Here is an 18,166-nt window from a genome sequence, read left to right as displayed (position 1 = left end):
TTTTTTAAAAGTTATTTTCTTGTTCTTTTACAAAAAAATTCGTTGTTTTCAAAAGAAAAAACTTCATTTTCGAAAGCTTATTTTTTTGACAAAAAAAAAAGTGAAAATTAAATTTCCGAAAAATAAATTTTTTTAATTTAAAAATGATATATTAATTTTTTTTAAAATATTGAAAATTATATTATCAAAAGTTATGAATGTTGAAATTATATAATTTTTAAAAAATTTCTTATCATATTTTAATTTTCAAAATTTTATTTCCAGATTTAAAAAAAAAAAAAACTAATTTCCAATTTTTTTCCATATTTCTAACAAAATATATATTTAAAAATTATATGATCGAAAAAAATATTTGGAATATTTTTAATTTATTTTCAGTTTTTTTATTTTTAAAAACTATTTTCAAAATTTTAAAAATATTTTTTATGTTTTTTTATTATGTGGCATGCCACGTCATCGTCATGTGGCAAAAGTTGCACAGTCAGCAACTGCCACCTGTGCAAAACCATGCCAGCTCAATGATGAAGTGGGGCCAGGGACCTTTTTCAAACAAATTTTTTTTTGCAGGGATGTATTTCAATTTTTTTTTTACACGTACGAAAATCAAAACTGGACCAAATTACAGAGACAGTTATCATATTTAAGCCATAAAATAATTTACTTTTTTCAGCAACACCAAATATATGGCATTCTCAAAAGCAAATCTGTTTAAGGATATAACTAAAATAATAAAAAATTCAACCTAAAAAATTCATGTATTCCCTTTTTATATTGTTGTATATTATCGGAATGACTTGCAAAAACAAGAAAAAACATACTCATCCAAGGTGGGAGACATGTTACATTCATCCAAGTAAAAGAAATCATGTATTCCCTTTTACTTAATCAGCTTAAAAACAATCTTGTACTCTATTTCATTTTTGCCCTAAAATCATGGATGTATAGATGAAATCACAAAATACTCACCCAAACTTAAATGAAAACAAGCAAAACAACACAAACATACTTAAAAGAGTCTAGCTAGCTAGCTAACCCAATATGCATTGCAATATTCACACAAACTTTGTATCTGTTTCTCAATTCCCATGAAAACATGCATAATAAACTAAGAATGCTTGGTTATATAGTGAATTTTTAATGTTTCATTTGTCATTCTCAAAAACTCATCTATCTACACTCGTGCTTTAGAAACAAACCTACTAACCTCTAGCTAGCTAAGGGATAGGGTTTCAGAGATCATGCTGATCGATCAAGCAGATACAGAGGGGTTCACACCAAACAGAACACATAAACTTTTTCAAGTGTTTCATTTCGAGGCGACACGAGCACTTTCCCGGCATTTCCTCCCATCTCTTGGAAATTCTCAATTATTTTCTCTGGATCTTCGTGACCACCGTTGTTCTCAAATGCCCCTTCAATTCTTGATGCAATCACCCACATGCCTTTCCTTCAATGATCAATTTTTAAAATTATTTTACTCACAATTAATATATATATACATGGTGTTCACAAATCTTAGTTCAACCGAAAAAAATATCAAAATTGTTATGTCAGATGCAATGATTGAGATTTGAACCCCTGCTTCTTCACACTTTTTTAAGGATTGGGTTTCACCACTTGCGTGTTTAAGTTTTCAATAGTTATTGTCATTTTGTTTATCTTAAAAAACAGTTTTACACGTGATCAAAGTCCAAGTCTTAGAATTTTGGGTTTGGGTTGTTACTAACTAAACGAGCTTGTAAGGTGAAAGATGTCTCCTACTTATAACAAACTTATTTTTCGGTGATATCTGATTCAACACAAGACTCTTAACACACTTTAGTTTACATCTAGATTGTGACACGAGTAACCAAATAGCAGTTGACTCAGTCTTTTATGGAAAAATAAAAAATAGTGAATGGTTCAATGAGAAAAATCTGGTGTGTCTATTACTACATTGTACCCAGGGGTAGACCTGAACAAGGCATGGTGTGGCAGGTGTCATACCAATTCAGGTCCAATACTTTCTTTTTCTTTTTTAAATATTTTGTGTTATCGGTTCATTGTATATTTTTACTTATATATATTAATATAAACACCTAATATTTTTTATGTTTATACACGCGTCTATATTTTTACTCATATATTAATACGGGGACATATTTATTTTTGTAATTTATATACGTGTCTTTATTTTTACTTATATAAGAGAACCTATTTTTATTTAATATACATGTGTTAATATTTTAACTTATATATTAATACGGGGACCACTTTTTTTTCCATTTATACACATGTCTATATTTTTATTCATATATCAATACATAGACTTTTTTTATAATTTCTATACAATTGCGACTTGCTTCCAAAAAAGAGCGCAACGCGCTCACTCGTCCATATGCACAGCTGCTAGAGCATTTGACATCTCTTATAACCTACTGTATATATAAAGAGATATTCTTAAAACAATTAATAATGATATGATTTTATTTCATTTTAAACAAATGGAAAGTAGATTATTTTCTTTGTAATTTTGATTGCTACAGCTATTTTTAATATAACTTCTTATTAAATTTAATATTATTTAATTAATCAACCAAAAAAATGTGCCCATTAGTATTGAAATTCCAGATCCGCCCCTGACTGTACCATACCATGGATTCGCCTCTGCATCCAATGTATGACTTTTAGCACTAAGGAAAACAAAAATTCTAAGAAAAAGATATTAATTAATTTATGAATTCTAACCAGATAAAAAAAAAATCATGGGCATTACCAATGTTCGGTAAGTTCGAGTTGTACTGAATTGGAATTTCTTAAGCATAATTTTGAGTTTGAAAACTGTAAATATAAAAATACATGGTTGCAATGATAGATCCAAATAAACGTGGTTAGTGATAACCAAGAAAATGTTGGTTATTGCCTTGTATTTATCCCTTTAATTTAATAATGTTTTGAGTGATTACATGACCAAAATCATCTAATTTATGTTTATTTAGGATTTTAATTAGTAGTTTATTTAGTTTTAGTTGTTATTATGGGTGATTTTGTGAAAAATGTTGAGTATTTGTTGCGAGGCTGTAAGAAGATGCGGTGCGGGGAATGAGTCTGGAGCTACATCGCTAAAAGACTTTCTATGCAGGTCGTAGATTGGTACGAACTTGGGTCCCTAGTTGGCAAAGCTTGTGGATGAATTTTAATGAGCTATCAGTAGATTTCCAGTACAATGAAAATAAGAAATACGTTGATTTCCAGCAAATAGGACAAGGGAAGCTCACATGGAGAATTACCAAATGGCACAATTTATAGTGGTTTGACTCGTACTATAAAAGGACAATCACATTGTTGTGTATATAAGGTCTGAAAATAATTTTTTGATTTGAACCGTGTTCTCTCACCATCTCATCCTTTTCATTGATGAACATGAGTGCTAGTTTTTAAAAAGTTCGAGTTTAAGATTATTGTGGGTGAGTAATGTAAAGAGCTCATTCGTCTCCTTTAAGGATTGTAATACAATTTTAACTCTAAAATCTTCTATCAATATAGCTATTATATTTTTATCCATCTCTCCTTTACTTTCTAATTTTAAGGTTAGACTCGTCATGAGCGAAACCCATTTAATGGTTAAGACATTATGATTATATTTGCATAAGTTTAGAAAGTCACCTTCGAGCTTCTTTTAAACAGATTATTTTAATATTAATCCTTAAAAGTAAATTTGATCGCATTTATATTGTCCAACCACAATGTGACACATTGTTTTCTCATTTGAAAATAAATAAATAAAAAAAAAACAAAAAAGCCTTATAAAGGAGTGATGCGAAGAAAAGAAAAAAAAATCATTTATCACATTATGGTTGGACAATATCATATGACTTTTTCACCACTACGTAACACAAGTAGGATCCCAGATATTTATGTCAGTGTCAATGAAAAATGTATGTCACTTCAAAGTTTTTGTACTAGAACACCACTGAGAAGAATGAAATTGCAAACAATCCAAATTGCTGAGATATATAACTAATTATATTTTTTTAGGAATACATTCAACACAATTTTTTTTTTGGTCAAGTAGTCCAGTGGCCGAAGAAATTCACCTTAAAGTTGAATAAGTAGGGTGTTCGGGGTTCGAACCCCAACCCCTACATATATTGTGCATTATCCCTTACCAAAAATGTTAAGCTCACGGAGACCATTCAACATAAATTATATTCGTAGGGACGAGAGACATATTTAAACATTATCAGTATTATTATTGTTTTAGCTATTTTATAGATTTGTGTTGTTAGTACTGACTTTTAAAAATGAGTTATATATCGATAATAATTTGTTGTGATTGAAAACCACAAAAATTGAGAACTTGTTTCTTTGTTTTTTTTTTTTAAGTAAAATTCAATAGTCACAAGATTATTTCAAATTTAAATACTCCTACATATTACATATAAATCATTGTTAAAAAATACACATAAATAATAAGTCGTTTTGGAAAAAAAAAAATTAATTATAAGTTGTTTTATAATACAAATGAATCATTAATGTTACTTTTTTCTATTACACCGTTGACTATTTATTAGTACTTTCTATTATTTTAATTCTTTAATTTATCTTTTCTCATATCATTTATCAAGAACAATTTTGTAAAAAAACTCAACATCTTTCTTTCCCATACAAAATTAATTATGTGCGAAATGGACAGAATGACTTATTTTGGGAAGAAGAGAGTGTTGATTATCCAAGTTTTTCTACAAACTTACGATTTAAATCCTTTAAAGAGTTTCTCCGGGCACACATTAAGATTTCTCTTTTCAAAATATTGAAAATGGTTTTTTCTAATAGAGCCAATAATAGTAGTAACCTCCGCAATTTACTATAAGTCGTTTTGACATTTTCATTTATATTAAGGAATGTAGTTAATTTTGAATTGAAAAGAGACATTATGAGTGATTTTACAAAATTATCCCTTAATAATTGTATGAAAAAAAATAGATTAAAAGACTTGAAAGAAAGTGAGTAATAAATGGTAAGTTATTTGTCCGGAAAAGAAACATTAATAATTCATTGATATTGTAAAGTGATTTAGACCGTTCACAATAGAACATCCATTTTGGGGACTTAAGTGGGTCTTATAGGTGCACATCACCAATTTTAATTAGTTTATGTCAATACTTAATAAGAACTCAATCTCTCCAATTTAATTCAATACATCAATAACTCTAAATCATTAAATTTTAACAAAAAATATTTATTTATTTTAATATAATTTATCTAGAGAAAATACTTCCATAGCCATCCTTCTTTACAAACACCCAATTTATTTGCAATAGAGATGCCTATTTAGCATATGCTAAGCTAGTGAAGCATCCAATATCGTGATAGTCTTATAATAAAAGAGTATATTAAAAATTAAAATATTTGACTTTTTCAAAAAATAATTTATTACTATTTTAGAGTTCTTAAAAAGTGTTCCAATCTTCTCTCCGCCTTTCTTCCTCTCTCTCTTCTCTCCTTCTCAAACTTTCTTCTTCTTCTTCTTCTTTTCAGAGGGGTGATTTAGGGTGAATTTTGACCCAAAAATCACCCTTCCGAATTATTTTTCCTTCTATCCTAATTGAATAAGTGATTTTACATATTATCTGTTTTATTTCGTTTGTTTTTGTGATTTCGTCGTATCTGAACGACTCCGTTTGTTTTGATTTCCCGTCTTTGTGCGGTGTGTTTTTTATTTTCCGTCTTAGTGGGGTGTTTATTTGATTCAGGTTGAAAGATTAGCTTTGAGAAAGTGCAGATCCGATCAATGACAATGACATTGGCCTCGTCAACGTTGCAGATCCGAGACATGAGTATTTCGGAGACATGAATATAATCATATTAGTTATATTTGTGGCATAGGTGTTTTGCCATTTTATGCTATTAACATGAATGTTGTGAGTTTGTTCACATATTCATCCTTTTTGTTTTTAGCGAATTTGAATTTATATTGTATCGATGTAATCTATCAATTTGAATGAATGAATATCTTATTTTTGTCAAAAAAAAAAGTATCCCGAATATACCCGTTAGTATTAATTAAATCCTTTTAAAAAATAAATTGACACAATATACATAATTTTTATTTTTTCTATACTACTAACACATATGGTTAACCCTTTGTATTTTTGGGAACGATATATATAGCTTGAGCGATAAGAATGAAGGATAACATTGAGTGGGGGTGGTGAGGGAGTAATGGTCAAAGCTATTCACCCATTGGTGTGTTTTTAGCAGAGACATGCAAATAAGACAATTGGTCCGTTTGGTTGCAAAGTTTGAAAGTGAAAGAGCAGAAGACAAAGAGAACCAATATAAACTGACACGTGTCAGTCACATTCCCCTGACAATGAATTTGGTCTCAGAACCTGAAACGGCGTGACAACCAGATTTAATTTTGTTGACTGTATATGGCCGGTGGCTTAATCTCTCTTCTACCATTCGCCACATAATATTTAATTATTCTCTCTTTAAATTTATCACATTTTCCAAAAAAACACTAGTAAGCATTGTGAGAGAAAAAATAGATTCCTCATTCACTTTACTTGTTTCCAATTTTGATTTCTTTCTACTCTTCTTTGTTATGTTGATGTTGTTCTAGCTGCATATAGAGGTAGAAGACAGTGAAATACGTGGAATTTGGTGACAAGATTTTGTGCATTATCAACTAAAATTTGGCAGGTATTTGAAATTGTTTATTTATGTACTTCTATTGTCAATTTTCATTGTTGGTATGTTATAAAATTGTTATAGTAGTAGTATACTATATTAGTAGTCTTTTTGTTTAGATTCTTGTAATGATTCATCTCCTAGGGTTTGTCCAAGGTTTCTAAATTTTAATCACTTATTAGCGCGCTTCATGTTTTCAAATCACACTTAAAAGGCTTAAATGTAATAATTTATGTCAAATAAGTAAAAAATAATAACAATCTATGTCAATTTGTATTAACACATATGAAACATATATTGTGACATCTAGTCCATGAGGTCTACTATTTGTTTAATATCATGGTGAATTTAACGAAATCACGATTCATCACCGTAGTTTTGCAAAAATTACACTTGATAACGTTGAAAAAATCATGTAACACGATTGTTTTATTTGTTCAACCAATTGTAATATCAAATATAGAGTTTAGTCACTTGCTAATAACTTGTTCACAAAAGGTGTGTGTGTGCACGTGGTGCTGCAAATTGCCTGGTGTTACGAGATCCAAGCATTGGCTAGCTGTTAACCTAATTTGTTCCCTATCTCTACACGTTCAATATTTTATAAATTATTATTATTATTGAGCAATAACATAGACATTCCATAAAATACTAGATTTCTCCCATGTTCTATCATCATTGATTTAGTTCCGATAAAGGAAGATGCATTTAGTCAAGAATGCTAAGTGCAAGTCACTATGGATAGATGATGGTTAAAAATATCTTTTTAACAAGATTTTTCAATCTGTCCATTCAATATGTACTCTTATAAATTGAACCTTCGCAACAACCTTAACACAATTGTCGATATTGTTAGGTTGAATATTTTGAGTTCAAATATGAAACCTTTCACTTTAAGTGTGTAAGTTTATAATATTGTATGTAACTTGGCAAATTCTATGGTACACCTAAAAATTTGAGTGTATCAATACACCAATTTGTTAAAATAATAATTAAATGAGTTGATTTTTTGAAGAAAATTAATTATTTTTTGTAATTGACAATTATCAAAATTAAATATTATTTACCAAAAGCGTCGACAAAATAAAATATAATTTTTCTGAATTTTTATTACTTATAACAAAGAATATTGATTATTTTTTATAAGAAATGTTAAAAATTTAATATTATTTTTATAAAAATGAAATGATGTTTCTTATTATGAGATGATGTTTTCTAAAATATAAACATTGATAAATGGATTTTAATTTCATAAAATAATTGTTAATTTATCAATTTATAAAACAAGAGTACCGGTACACCTCATTTTGTTAGGTGTACCGTAGAAGTTCCCATGTAACTTTATCTATGTTCTAAATTCTAAAAAAATTTGGACCTTGCCGATGTTAGGGTTTTGTACATTTGGAATACTTTTTTGTTCACTTGGATCCTTATTTTTTTCTATTTCAATTCTCTTAATTACCATAGTAATAAATAATGGTTATAAATGTATTTTAATTAATAAAATTCATCATCATAAAAGTGAGTACAGTAGATATTTTTTTAAGAAATATGTATAAATTTAAACACACTTTATATGAGACAAAGAGAATAATAATAATAGTTTGCTATTAGAAATGTTACCGGGGTAAGTTGAATCTGATATAATTATAAACAATTTTAAGGTAGCTAATGTGGCCTTTTGAGTCTTTGACGGTGAGGAAACCAAGTAGATGGTCAACAAACTTAACCCTATAAATTTTTAATTATTTACTGTTCCATTGAATCACGTTGGTGTAATATTTATATTGGATATAGTTTGCTCTCATATTGAAACAGAAGTAATTTTCACTCATTCCTCCAGTCCTTTTAATTTTTAATATGTCGGATTTTTCTCATATAATACTTCATGACGGTATTCATGCATCGTTAACACATGCATGACTCGAAGATCAATATATTGTGTCTTGTGTTTGTTAAATTTATTTACCAAATTGGAGATCTTCTTACTTATAATCCAATTCTTTTCCATTTCAAGTCTTCATTTTCATTTTTTTTAGTATGAATTATTTAGCATAAGCCCTATTAAATTAGGTTGTGGTGAGTCAAGTAATATCTGTATTTCTCTTTAGAAGTGTTTGGATCATCGAGGGTTTAGGAGGGGAAGGGAGGGAAGAATTTACATTTCTTTTTTAAATTACGGGCTATATAACATGTTTTTCTATAATAATGAGCGTGATTGAAGTATTATATGTTTGTTTATCACGTTAATAAGTTAACTTTTTAAAAAGCATTTCGTAATATCCGTAATTTAAAAATGAAAAGTAAACCCTCCCCAGTCTTCCCTTCCTAAACCTTCCATCCAAACACACCCTTAGTCATAATTTATAAGCTCAAATGATCAAAATAGACTTATATGATAAATTTTTTGTCTAATGAGTTTAGTAACTTATATAATCTTTGTTAAACTATTTCATGTGTTTTCTAGTTTATAATTTTTTTTATCTCAATTTACCTTTGTAATATTAATTAAAATTTAATAAATGTTACTAAATTTTTTTTTCATGTCATTTTGTATTTATCAATCAGTTTATAATAACTAATTTTACCAAAAAGGACATATTCAACCAGTTAGTTTATTCGCTATATAACTAACTTACCGATTATCATTGTAAATTCATGCCTTACGTAATAGCTGACCTATCTACTTTGTTTGACCAAACAGATCCTTAGTAATGTTTCCTACCATCATTATTTACAGTGGTTGATGTATAGTGTGTGAATGTTGTAAACCTCAGAAATACCGAATTTGATCCATCCAAATAAAAAAAAAATAAGTGTTACAACCATTAGTAGTTAAAAACATGGGAGGTCCATTGACTACTCATGTATGCTTTCTGTTTCATATTCAACTCCAACTGGATTAATCTCTTTAGAGATGCACTTCTAAGTTGGTCAAAACTTGAAGACTAAGTGGTCCAAAAAGGTCTATATAAATTGGATTTTACCCTAACTTACTTTATAAACATTTTTATCCTTCTTCTAATACTAACATTTTAATTCATTAACAAGGTATTCAAACTTTACGTAGAGTCGTAGATTGTAGTGTGTGGGAATGCCGGGCTTTCAGGTGTCATATTTTTCACAAAACGAGGTAGAGAGTTCCAATAAATTAACCAAGTGGTAGAGAGAGAGACAAAGAAAAGAAGCATGGGATTGTATATTTTCAGTTGGACATTGTGTCTGTCCATGACAGAGGGATTTGAATTTCAGTCTTTAGTTTAGTAACACACTCGTGTCCCCAATAATATTCTATTCATATAGTACTAGATATTATTTATTTAATAATCATTGCATATAGATTTTTATTTCTAGTGTTGAAAATTGTTTGAATGAGTCAGAGTACTAAAATACTTATAGTAGCTTCTTCTCTTTGTCTCTCTTGGATAAACTAAGCTTCAAACTTCATTTTAAACCATTGCTAGCCCTTGGTAAAAATGTTCTATTTCCCTTTTTTTTTGTTCTTTATTGTACTCACTTATACAAATTATCTAACACTATTGTCCATGTAATTTCATTTTATGTAGGTATTCTTTGATTTGAAAAGTGAAGGAAGTTGAAAGAAAAAAAAACAAAGATTCAATGAACAATAACTGGCTTTCATTCCCTCTCTCACCTTCTCATTCTTCCTTACCTTCTAATGATCTTCAAGCAACTCAATATCATCACTTTCCTCTTGGATTAGTCAATGACAACATGGAAAACCCTTTCCAAAATCATGGTATAGACATTTTTATGTTATTTTCAATTCATTTGTCCGTGGGAGAATCTAAGTTTGAATTCTGACTATAAGGATTTCACAATCATATGCAATATTTTACTTAACTCGCGACCGAACTCTAAATTAACATGACCCTTTTTTCGTGAACACCCGACGGTTAATAAGACAAAAAAGTATTTGTTTATATTTTTTATTTTTTTATTTTCTCATAAACTTATGTTAGTTGTATTTGAATTTAACAGATTGGAATCTGATGAACACACACAACAGCAATGAAGTTCCAAAGGTTGCGGATTTTCTCGGTGTATGCAAGTCTGAAAATCACTCAGATCTTGCTACACCGAACGAAATTCAATCTAATGATTCAGATTATCTGTTTACAAATAACAATACTCTCATGCCAATGCAAAACCAAATGGTTACAACATGCACCAATGAGTATCAAGAAAAGGCTAGTAATAGTAATTTGCAGTCTTTGACATTATCCATGGGAAGTGGTAAAGATTCAACATGTGAAACTAGTGGTGAAAATAGTACAAACACTGTTGAAGTTGCTGTTCCTAAAAGAACTTCAGAGACATTTGGACAAAGAACTTCGATATATCGCGGTGTAACAAAGTAGGGATATTTACACTCTATTTGTCTTTTAATCTATTTAATTCTTGCATGCTTTGTTTTATTTTTTTTCTAATGTGCATAAAATATTTATGTATATATATTTATATTTATAGACATAGATGGACTGGAAGGTATGAAGCTCACCTTTGGGATAACAGCTGTAGAAGGGAAGGTCAGTCGAGAAAAGGCCGCCAAGGTAAACTTAAAACATCGAATTAATAACTCTTAGGCATGGTTTTAAATTACAGTCGCAATTATGCTGCAAATAATTATATTGCATTTAAATACGACCGAGTCAAATTTGTTGGTGAAATCTTGTTGCAGAGACATCAAAATCTTTTATACTGCAGTTGCATACCGCAATTTAAAACATGCTTTTAGGGTTTTTTTTTTACATTAGAATAGTTATTGATTTTGAAGTTTTATTTTAGCTAATATTATACTAACACAATTCCCTTGTCATGTTTGGCTTCTGTTTCTTCTCAACTTTTCTTTCAGTCTATTTGGGTAAGTGTCTCTATTTAAGATATGTTCAATCTCTTTTCTTTTCTTTTTTTTTTTTTTTGTGAAACAAAGTATAGATTTGTGTGTTTGAATTTAATGCCAGGTGGATATGATAAAGAAGAGAAAGCTGCTAGGTCTTATGATTTAGCTGCACTTAAGTACTGGGGGACATCCACCACTACCAACTTTCCAGTAAGTCCATTTTTCAACTATACACTTCTAATGCCCTAATTCAAAAATTTTGATTTATTAATTACATTTTGTTTTTGTAGGTTAGCAACTATGAGAAGGAAATAGATGAAATGAAGCACATGACAAGACAAGAATTTGTTGCCTCTATTAGAAGGTAACTAATTTATGCTTTTCTAAGTCCATTAATAAATGGTAATAATAAGAGTCAATCTTCAAAGTAAAGCTTATCTAGGTTTTGAACTTATAAATATTGTTGAATTAAATGCAGGAAAAGCAGCGGTTTCTCTAGGGGTGCATCAATGTACCGTGGAGTTACAAGGTGTAATATTGGATCACATTAATTTTTCTTAATTTTAATCATCTAACTTTAGTGATTTTCTTTCTCTGTGCTTTTGCTTATGATTAATAATATTGTTTTTATTCTATGACGATCTTCAGGCATCACCAACATGGAAGATGGCAAGCAAGGATTGGCAGAGTTGCAGGAAATAAAGATCTATACTTGGGAACTTTCAGTAAGCACAATTATTCTAAACAAAAATTTAATTTGTATGCACCAACAATATGAAACATTTTTATAGTACATATACTTTCTATGTTTTAAATTATAAGCAAAAGTAATTCAACAAAAAATGATGCATTTGGTCCAAAATTTTAACCAAATATTGATTTTTGTTGACTTATTTTTGTTTACATTTGGGACAGAGATCAAATGTCACAATGATATCATTTTGTTATATTTGTACAACAAATGTATAAATCATAAGATATAATTAGATGCACGTGTAAAATAACATACAAATTAAATCATTAACTCAACCTCACACTATTGTAATTCAACTTACTTTTTAATTTTATTTATGGTCACTAAATTACCACAGGCACTGAAGAAGAGGCTGCAGAAGCATACGACATAGCAGCAATAAAATTCAGAGGACTCAACGCTGTAACAAACTTTGACATGACTCGTTACGACGTGAAAGCCATTCTCGAAAGCAACACACTGCCAATTGGAGGAGGAGCTGCAAAAAGACTAAAAGAAGCACAAGCTCTAGAAACTTCGAGAAAACGCGAAGAAATGCTTGCACTTAACTCATCATCTTTCCAATATGGAACATCAAGCTCTAGTAACACTAGACTCCAACCCTACCCTCTCATGCAATATCATCACCAATTTGAACAACCTCAACCATTGCTAACATTACAAAACAACCATGAAAGCTTGAATTCTCAACAATTCTCTCAACACCAAGGTGGTGGTTATTTCCAAACACAGCTTGAGTTGTGTCAACAACAAAACCAACAACCATCTCAGAATAGTAACATAGGTTCATTCTACAATGGTTATTATCAGAATCATCCTGGTTTGTTTCAGATGAATAATATAGGATCTTCTTCTTCATCTTCGGTGATGGGAAATAATGGTGGTGGTTCTAGTGGGATTTATAGTAATAGTGGAGGGTTAATTAGTAATAATGCTGTTGAGGAATTTGTGCCGGTTAAGGTTGATTATGACATGCAAGGTGATGGAAGTGGTTTTGGCGGCTGGTCGGCGGCAGGAGAGAACATGCAGACTGCTGATTTGTTTACAATGTGGAATGACTATGAGACAAGAGAGAATTAGATAGATGATGTTTTTTTTTTTGAAGTATGAAAACAATTAACCATACAATTTTGTTATGTCTTTTTTGTTGTTTTATTAATTGTTATGCGTTATTGTTGTGGTAGTTGAAAACAAAAGATAGACGTTGATTTTTCAATGCAGGATAATGACTTATTGGGTAGGGTTCTGATTATGTTAAATGTTCATGGGTTGGTCGACCATATACCACAGCTTGAAAGTTACATTTTATTTTAGGATTAATGGTGTTTTACCCCTTGTAATATAGATCATTTTTTGTTTTTCCTCTGTAAAATATTTTTTTTTATTTACCCCCTTATAAATTTTATTTTATTTTTGAATACCCCCTAATAGGTCATAAAAAAACGAAAAAATTCAACAAAAAAAATAAAGTCGTTTTTTTAAAATCTATTAGGGGGTAAATCAAAAAAAATATTTTACAGAAGGAAAAACAAAAAATAACCTATATTACAGGGATAAAACACCATTAACCCTTTATTGTATTCTTAGATTATTAAAGTTTCTAGTGTAATGTAAGAACATTTTTAGGTTCAACATCTAATTGCATGTTCACTGTGCCAATTTTCATGGTTTTCATCACGAGTTTGATCATTGCCATGGATTTTACTTGGCTTATCAGGGACCTCAATTATTTCTAAATAAATCAGGTCTAAGCTCAGAGAAAACACATGCATTACTATAATCAAACATTGATGGAATCGCTTTTGAATCAATGTATTTTAATCGCAGGTCTGATATGAACCCATCATCACAACTTCTAATCAATTTTTTTTCATTACATGATCATAAAACACGTACCTAAATCCTTCTTGATAATAGCTAATAACACACATTGTACAATTTTGTCAAATAAAAAAAAAACAAACCTTGCTACTATTTATATCCACTCTGAATATATCATCTTGAGTTAATTGTTTAAATTGACCTTATTTTTTTTTTTTTTTGAGAGAGTTGACCTTATTATATAGACGAAGTTTGAAAAATGACCCTTCAAAAAAATAAAAATTCTAACTTTGTAGTTTGAGATTATTGCTACTACTGACCTCTTATTTTTCCATGTAGACACATAAACTCTAGAAAAACTATCTAGAGATTGAATTTTTTCATGATATTGTACAGGCATGTTTAGGAAGTTAAAATATGGATTTCCACAAAAAAAATTCAAGTTTTCCATAAAGGGACAAATTAGTTATGAATTTTTAAAGCGTAAAAAAATAAAACAACGGAAATATCAACCTAAAAATTGAATTTCGAGCTTTTTTTTTTTTACATATACATCTATAAAAAATAGTCAAAATTAGTTCTTTAACTTAATTTCAGATAACAATTTCATCATTTATCTTTTTTTTTTTCACGTCAATTTTTTTCTTTAGGTTTGTTTGCATACTAATTTTCAAACATAAAATCTAAAATTCATATGAAAACATGAATGAATGACCATAGATTTGAAAACTATGAGCTCATATCGAAATAAAACTAAGATTTGATGAATCTTAAAAATTTATATGCAAATTGATCAAAATGAAGAAAATGACATGTAAAAAAGATAAATGACAAAATCATCAGATGAAATTAAGTTAAAGGACGACCAAGTATATATACAAGATATGCAAATATTCGCACCATTCTAAGAAGCCTTGATTTATTTTTATTTTTCTTGAGATAAAATCATGGATGTATTGCATCAAACCCGATGTAGAAATCTATATGAACAAGGCCTAAACTGATAAAACTTAACATACAGTGAATTTGTTAAACAACCTAAATAAACCAGAGACACGATATGTAAGATAGAGGTCTACCAATTGCATTACACTCCCACAATTATTGATATTAATGCTTCTATGCTCTAATAGGACATGCATGTCACTAGAACATAATTGAGATTTAGTAACAATTAAAAAATGTAACTAAATCAAGAAAAATGTTACTAATTAAATTTAGTAACATTTGAACGATTGTTAGGTAACGGCTGTGTTACTAAAGAATTTTAGTGATATTTTATAGTATTATCAGTAACATTCATAAATTGTTACTTGTTTATATTTTTTGGAACACTTTTTGTAAAAAGTGTTGCAAAATTGTGAATCTACCAAAAAAAAATGTTACTAATTGAAATAGATTAGAAAAAGTGGATTACTATGAGTTTTTGTACTCAATCCACCGCCTTGAATCTATAAATCAAATAACAAGTGTGTTTACATAATTTAAGGAAATCACAAAACTACATTTGGATCAACATTTTGATCAAGAATTTTGGATAACAAGACAATGAAATTAGATATCCTAACTAAATCTAATAATCATTTTTTCCACCAATATTATAAAAAATAAATAAATAAATAAATAAAAACTAGCCATGAGGGAATCTAAGCAAAGCTATTGAAACAAGAATCTTCTTGACTTGCAACATCATCTTTCATTGCTCACTTGAAGCAACAAAAATCTTTTAGCTGTAAGTATTAGAAGGAATGTGAGTACAAAAACAAAATAAAAGTAAATTTGAGGTATAAATGATTGAACCAAATCCAATGATCTCTAAAACATTGAGATATAAAGATGGAGCATATAATTTACCTTTACTAAAGGTGAAGCAAGCAACAAAATCCTATTAATTTAAGTGTTGCTACTTTCTGAATAGAGGCATGACTTCCTCTGATATTGTTATATTCCCTGAAAGTATAGCCAATCCTACCATATCCTAAGCACAATAAACAGAATATAGATTCACAATTACAAGCTACTCAAATCGTGATCAAATATAGAAAAGGCTATGTAGAGATGAACAAGACAACAAGGATCGTGTTAAGCTCTTGTTCAACAATAACAACACTCACTCATAAGACTTCCTACACATTAATAAAGACTTCCTACACATTAATAACTCAGAAAGACAAACTCATTGAGAGCCACCTTAGCATTAACCCCCTACCTCTTTTCCACATAGTTGGCAATTAGCATGTTTGACCATCTAACTCTCATTGAAAAATTTTACCAAGTTTTGATAATGCATTATCTGTGTTGCTAATATTAGTTCATCATATTCACCAAATGATAGGGATATATCATATTAACTTGATTGGTTATATTCTATAGTTTTCTAAAAACTGTGACACAATCTTTTAAGTAAACTTATGGAATTAGTTCATCATATTCACCAAATGATAGGGATATATCAACAAAAGGAAGATCAAAACAGAGTCATATGGTAATGAAAATCTTATATTATATGCAGTGATAATTTTAAAACCAAGATACTAATTACTCATGTACATTATCGAGATCTGGCAGATATCCATTTCAATTACAATTGAGAAATGATGATCACTCAATATAACCCACAGGTAAATATTACTTTCAAAAGCTAAGTAGAAAAATAGAGTGTTATCAAACACTTACAAGCATTTGCTTCATCTTTTTCACTAAATCTCTATAACTTTTCAAATAAGGAGAAGATGAAGAACTTACAAATTTGGAACTATGCATCAAGTGATGAAATCCCTTTAATGATGAACCTGAGATGTTCAGTGTTTCCATTGAAAAATAAAATAAATTTATTTATAGTTTATTCTGAATCATATCTAGTTAACATCATTGTATTACTTCAATTCAGTGGCTCATACACTTTGAATCAAATCATAATTTATAATTTTCTTTAAAAACTTAATGTGTTTAAGAATCATCACAAAAATATTTCTACAATAAATGTAGCCTCCATTGTCTCTTAACACTTTTAGAGTCATAAGAATATCCAATGATTTAATTAAAATATTTATACTTTAAGAAGTGTCTAAATAGCAATCATGCTGCCGCTCTTCCTTATGATTTAGAACACTTACAACATGTTCACGTATGTAAACATAAGTTAATTACAAAAGGTAAGTTGTTTAGTGGAATGTTTTAGGTGGAATTTTAAGAGCACTCTAAATAAAGCTTAAATGAAGATACACTATTGATTGTCTGGTTTGAGCACAGTCGCGCGTGATCTAAGCTGCAACTCGTCCGTACGGAACGCGTGAAGTTAAGACGTGCTTTTAAAGACGTTGATCGTTTGTGCAAGACATGTAGAATCAGAGCATGCATATTCTTGAGCTGGGACCACAAGTTTACCTTATAGTACCTAAAAATTGGCAACGTTTACAGAACCTCCGTATTCCTCACAAAAGTCATACGCTCAAGCCATGTTAACTCCATCTATAACAAATGGCTGTCTCCTCCACCCATAGGCTTTTTTAAACGTAATATAGATCGAGCCGCGCTCCAACAATAATCTTGCCCTGGAATTAGAAAGTGTGGTGATGATGAAGGTTGTTTTGTGATGACAATGATGGCTTAGTGTCATATGAAGCTTCAAGTGTGAACTTTGAGGTTTGTATAATGCACTCCGTTGATCTTGGTAACGGGTATCACAAATATTATTTTTGAATTAAGATTGTATAAAAATTATGGATGACATTCACTTTAATAAGCCAAATAGATCAGAATATGGCTCAATTATAAAACAATTGTAGAGTTGATCTTAGAAGTCAAAATAATTGGTTGGGGTCTTATTTTTCATATTGTTGTGATGTTGATAGTATACTGGTTGTGAACAAACAAGGAGGTTTTTTCAGAAGTTTGACGTGCAATTTCCAGCACTTGGGATTTGGAATATCGTTGCTCATTTAGTGTGATTTGTGGCTTCCACAAAGGACTACCCTTAAGGGCCACCCAAGTATTATTCTGTTTGATCAAATATATATTTGTGTGCTGAGAAAATTTTGTTACAGAGGCAG

The 18,166-nt window shown here is 29.7% G+C and overlaps 1 protein-coding gene across 1 annotated transcript; it reads left to right on the top strand.

Annotated features, from left to right (window-relative positions):
* The first annotated feature begins 10,246 nt into the window (after positions 1–10,246).
* On the top strand, positions 10,247–13,553 carry LOC11414449 (AP2-like ethylene-responsive transcription factor PLT2). Its single transcript, XM_003606710.4, has 9 exons — positions 10,247–10,435; positions 10,678–11,053; positions 11,167–11,249; positions 11,552–11,560; positions 11,661–11,749; positions 11,830–11,903; positions 12,018–12,068; positions 12,188–12,264; positions 12,631–13,553. Exons 1-9 carry the CDS (start codon positions 10,297–10,299, stop codon positions 13,371–13,373), a joined length of 1,641 nt encoding a protein of 546 aa, XP_003606758.2. The 5' UTR covers positions 10,247–10,296; the 3' UTR covers positions 13,374–13,553.
* Positions 13,554–18,166: the final 4,613 nt, after the last annotated feature.

The sequence above is a fragment of the Medicago truncatula genome, chromosome 4 (genome assembly GCF_003473485.1).
Source record: "Medicago truncatula cultivar Jemalong A17 chromosome 4, MtrunA17r5.0-ANR, whole genome shotgun sequence".
Classification (NCBI taxonomy): domain Eukaryota; kingdom Viridiplantae; phylum Streptophyta; class Magnoliopsida; order Fabales; family Fabaceae; genus Medicago; species Medicago truncatula.
This window is presented reverse-complemented; position numbering and strand designations above follow the sequence as displayed.

Bases quoted from the DNA above. Each gene is read 5' to 3' on its own strand.
- LOC11414449 (XM_003606710.4), top strand. From the start codon at position 10,297: ATGAACAATAACTGGCTTTCATTCCCTCTCTCACCTTCTCATTCTTCC. The intron at 11,054-11,166 runs GTAGGGATATTT...TTATATTTATAG, and splicing joins ATATATCGCGGTGTAACAAA to ACATAGATGGACTGGAAGGT. The intron at 11,750-11,829 runs GTAAGTCCATTT...TTGTTTTTGTAG, and splicing joins CCACCACTACCAACTTTCCA to GTTAGCAACTATGAGAAGGA.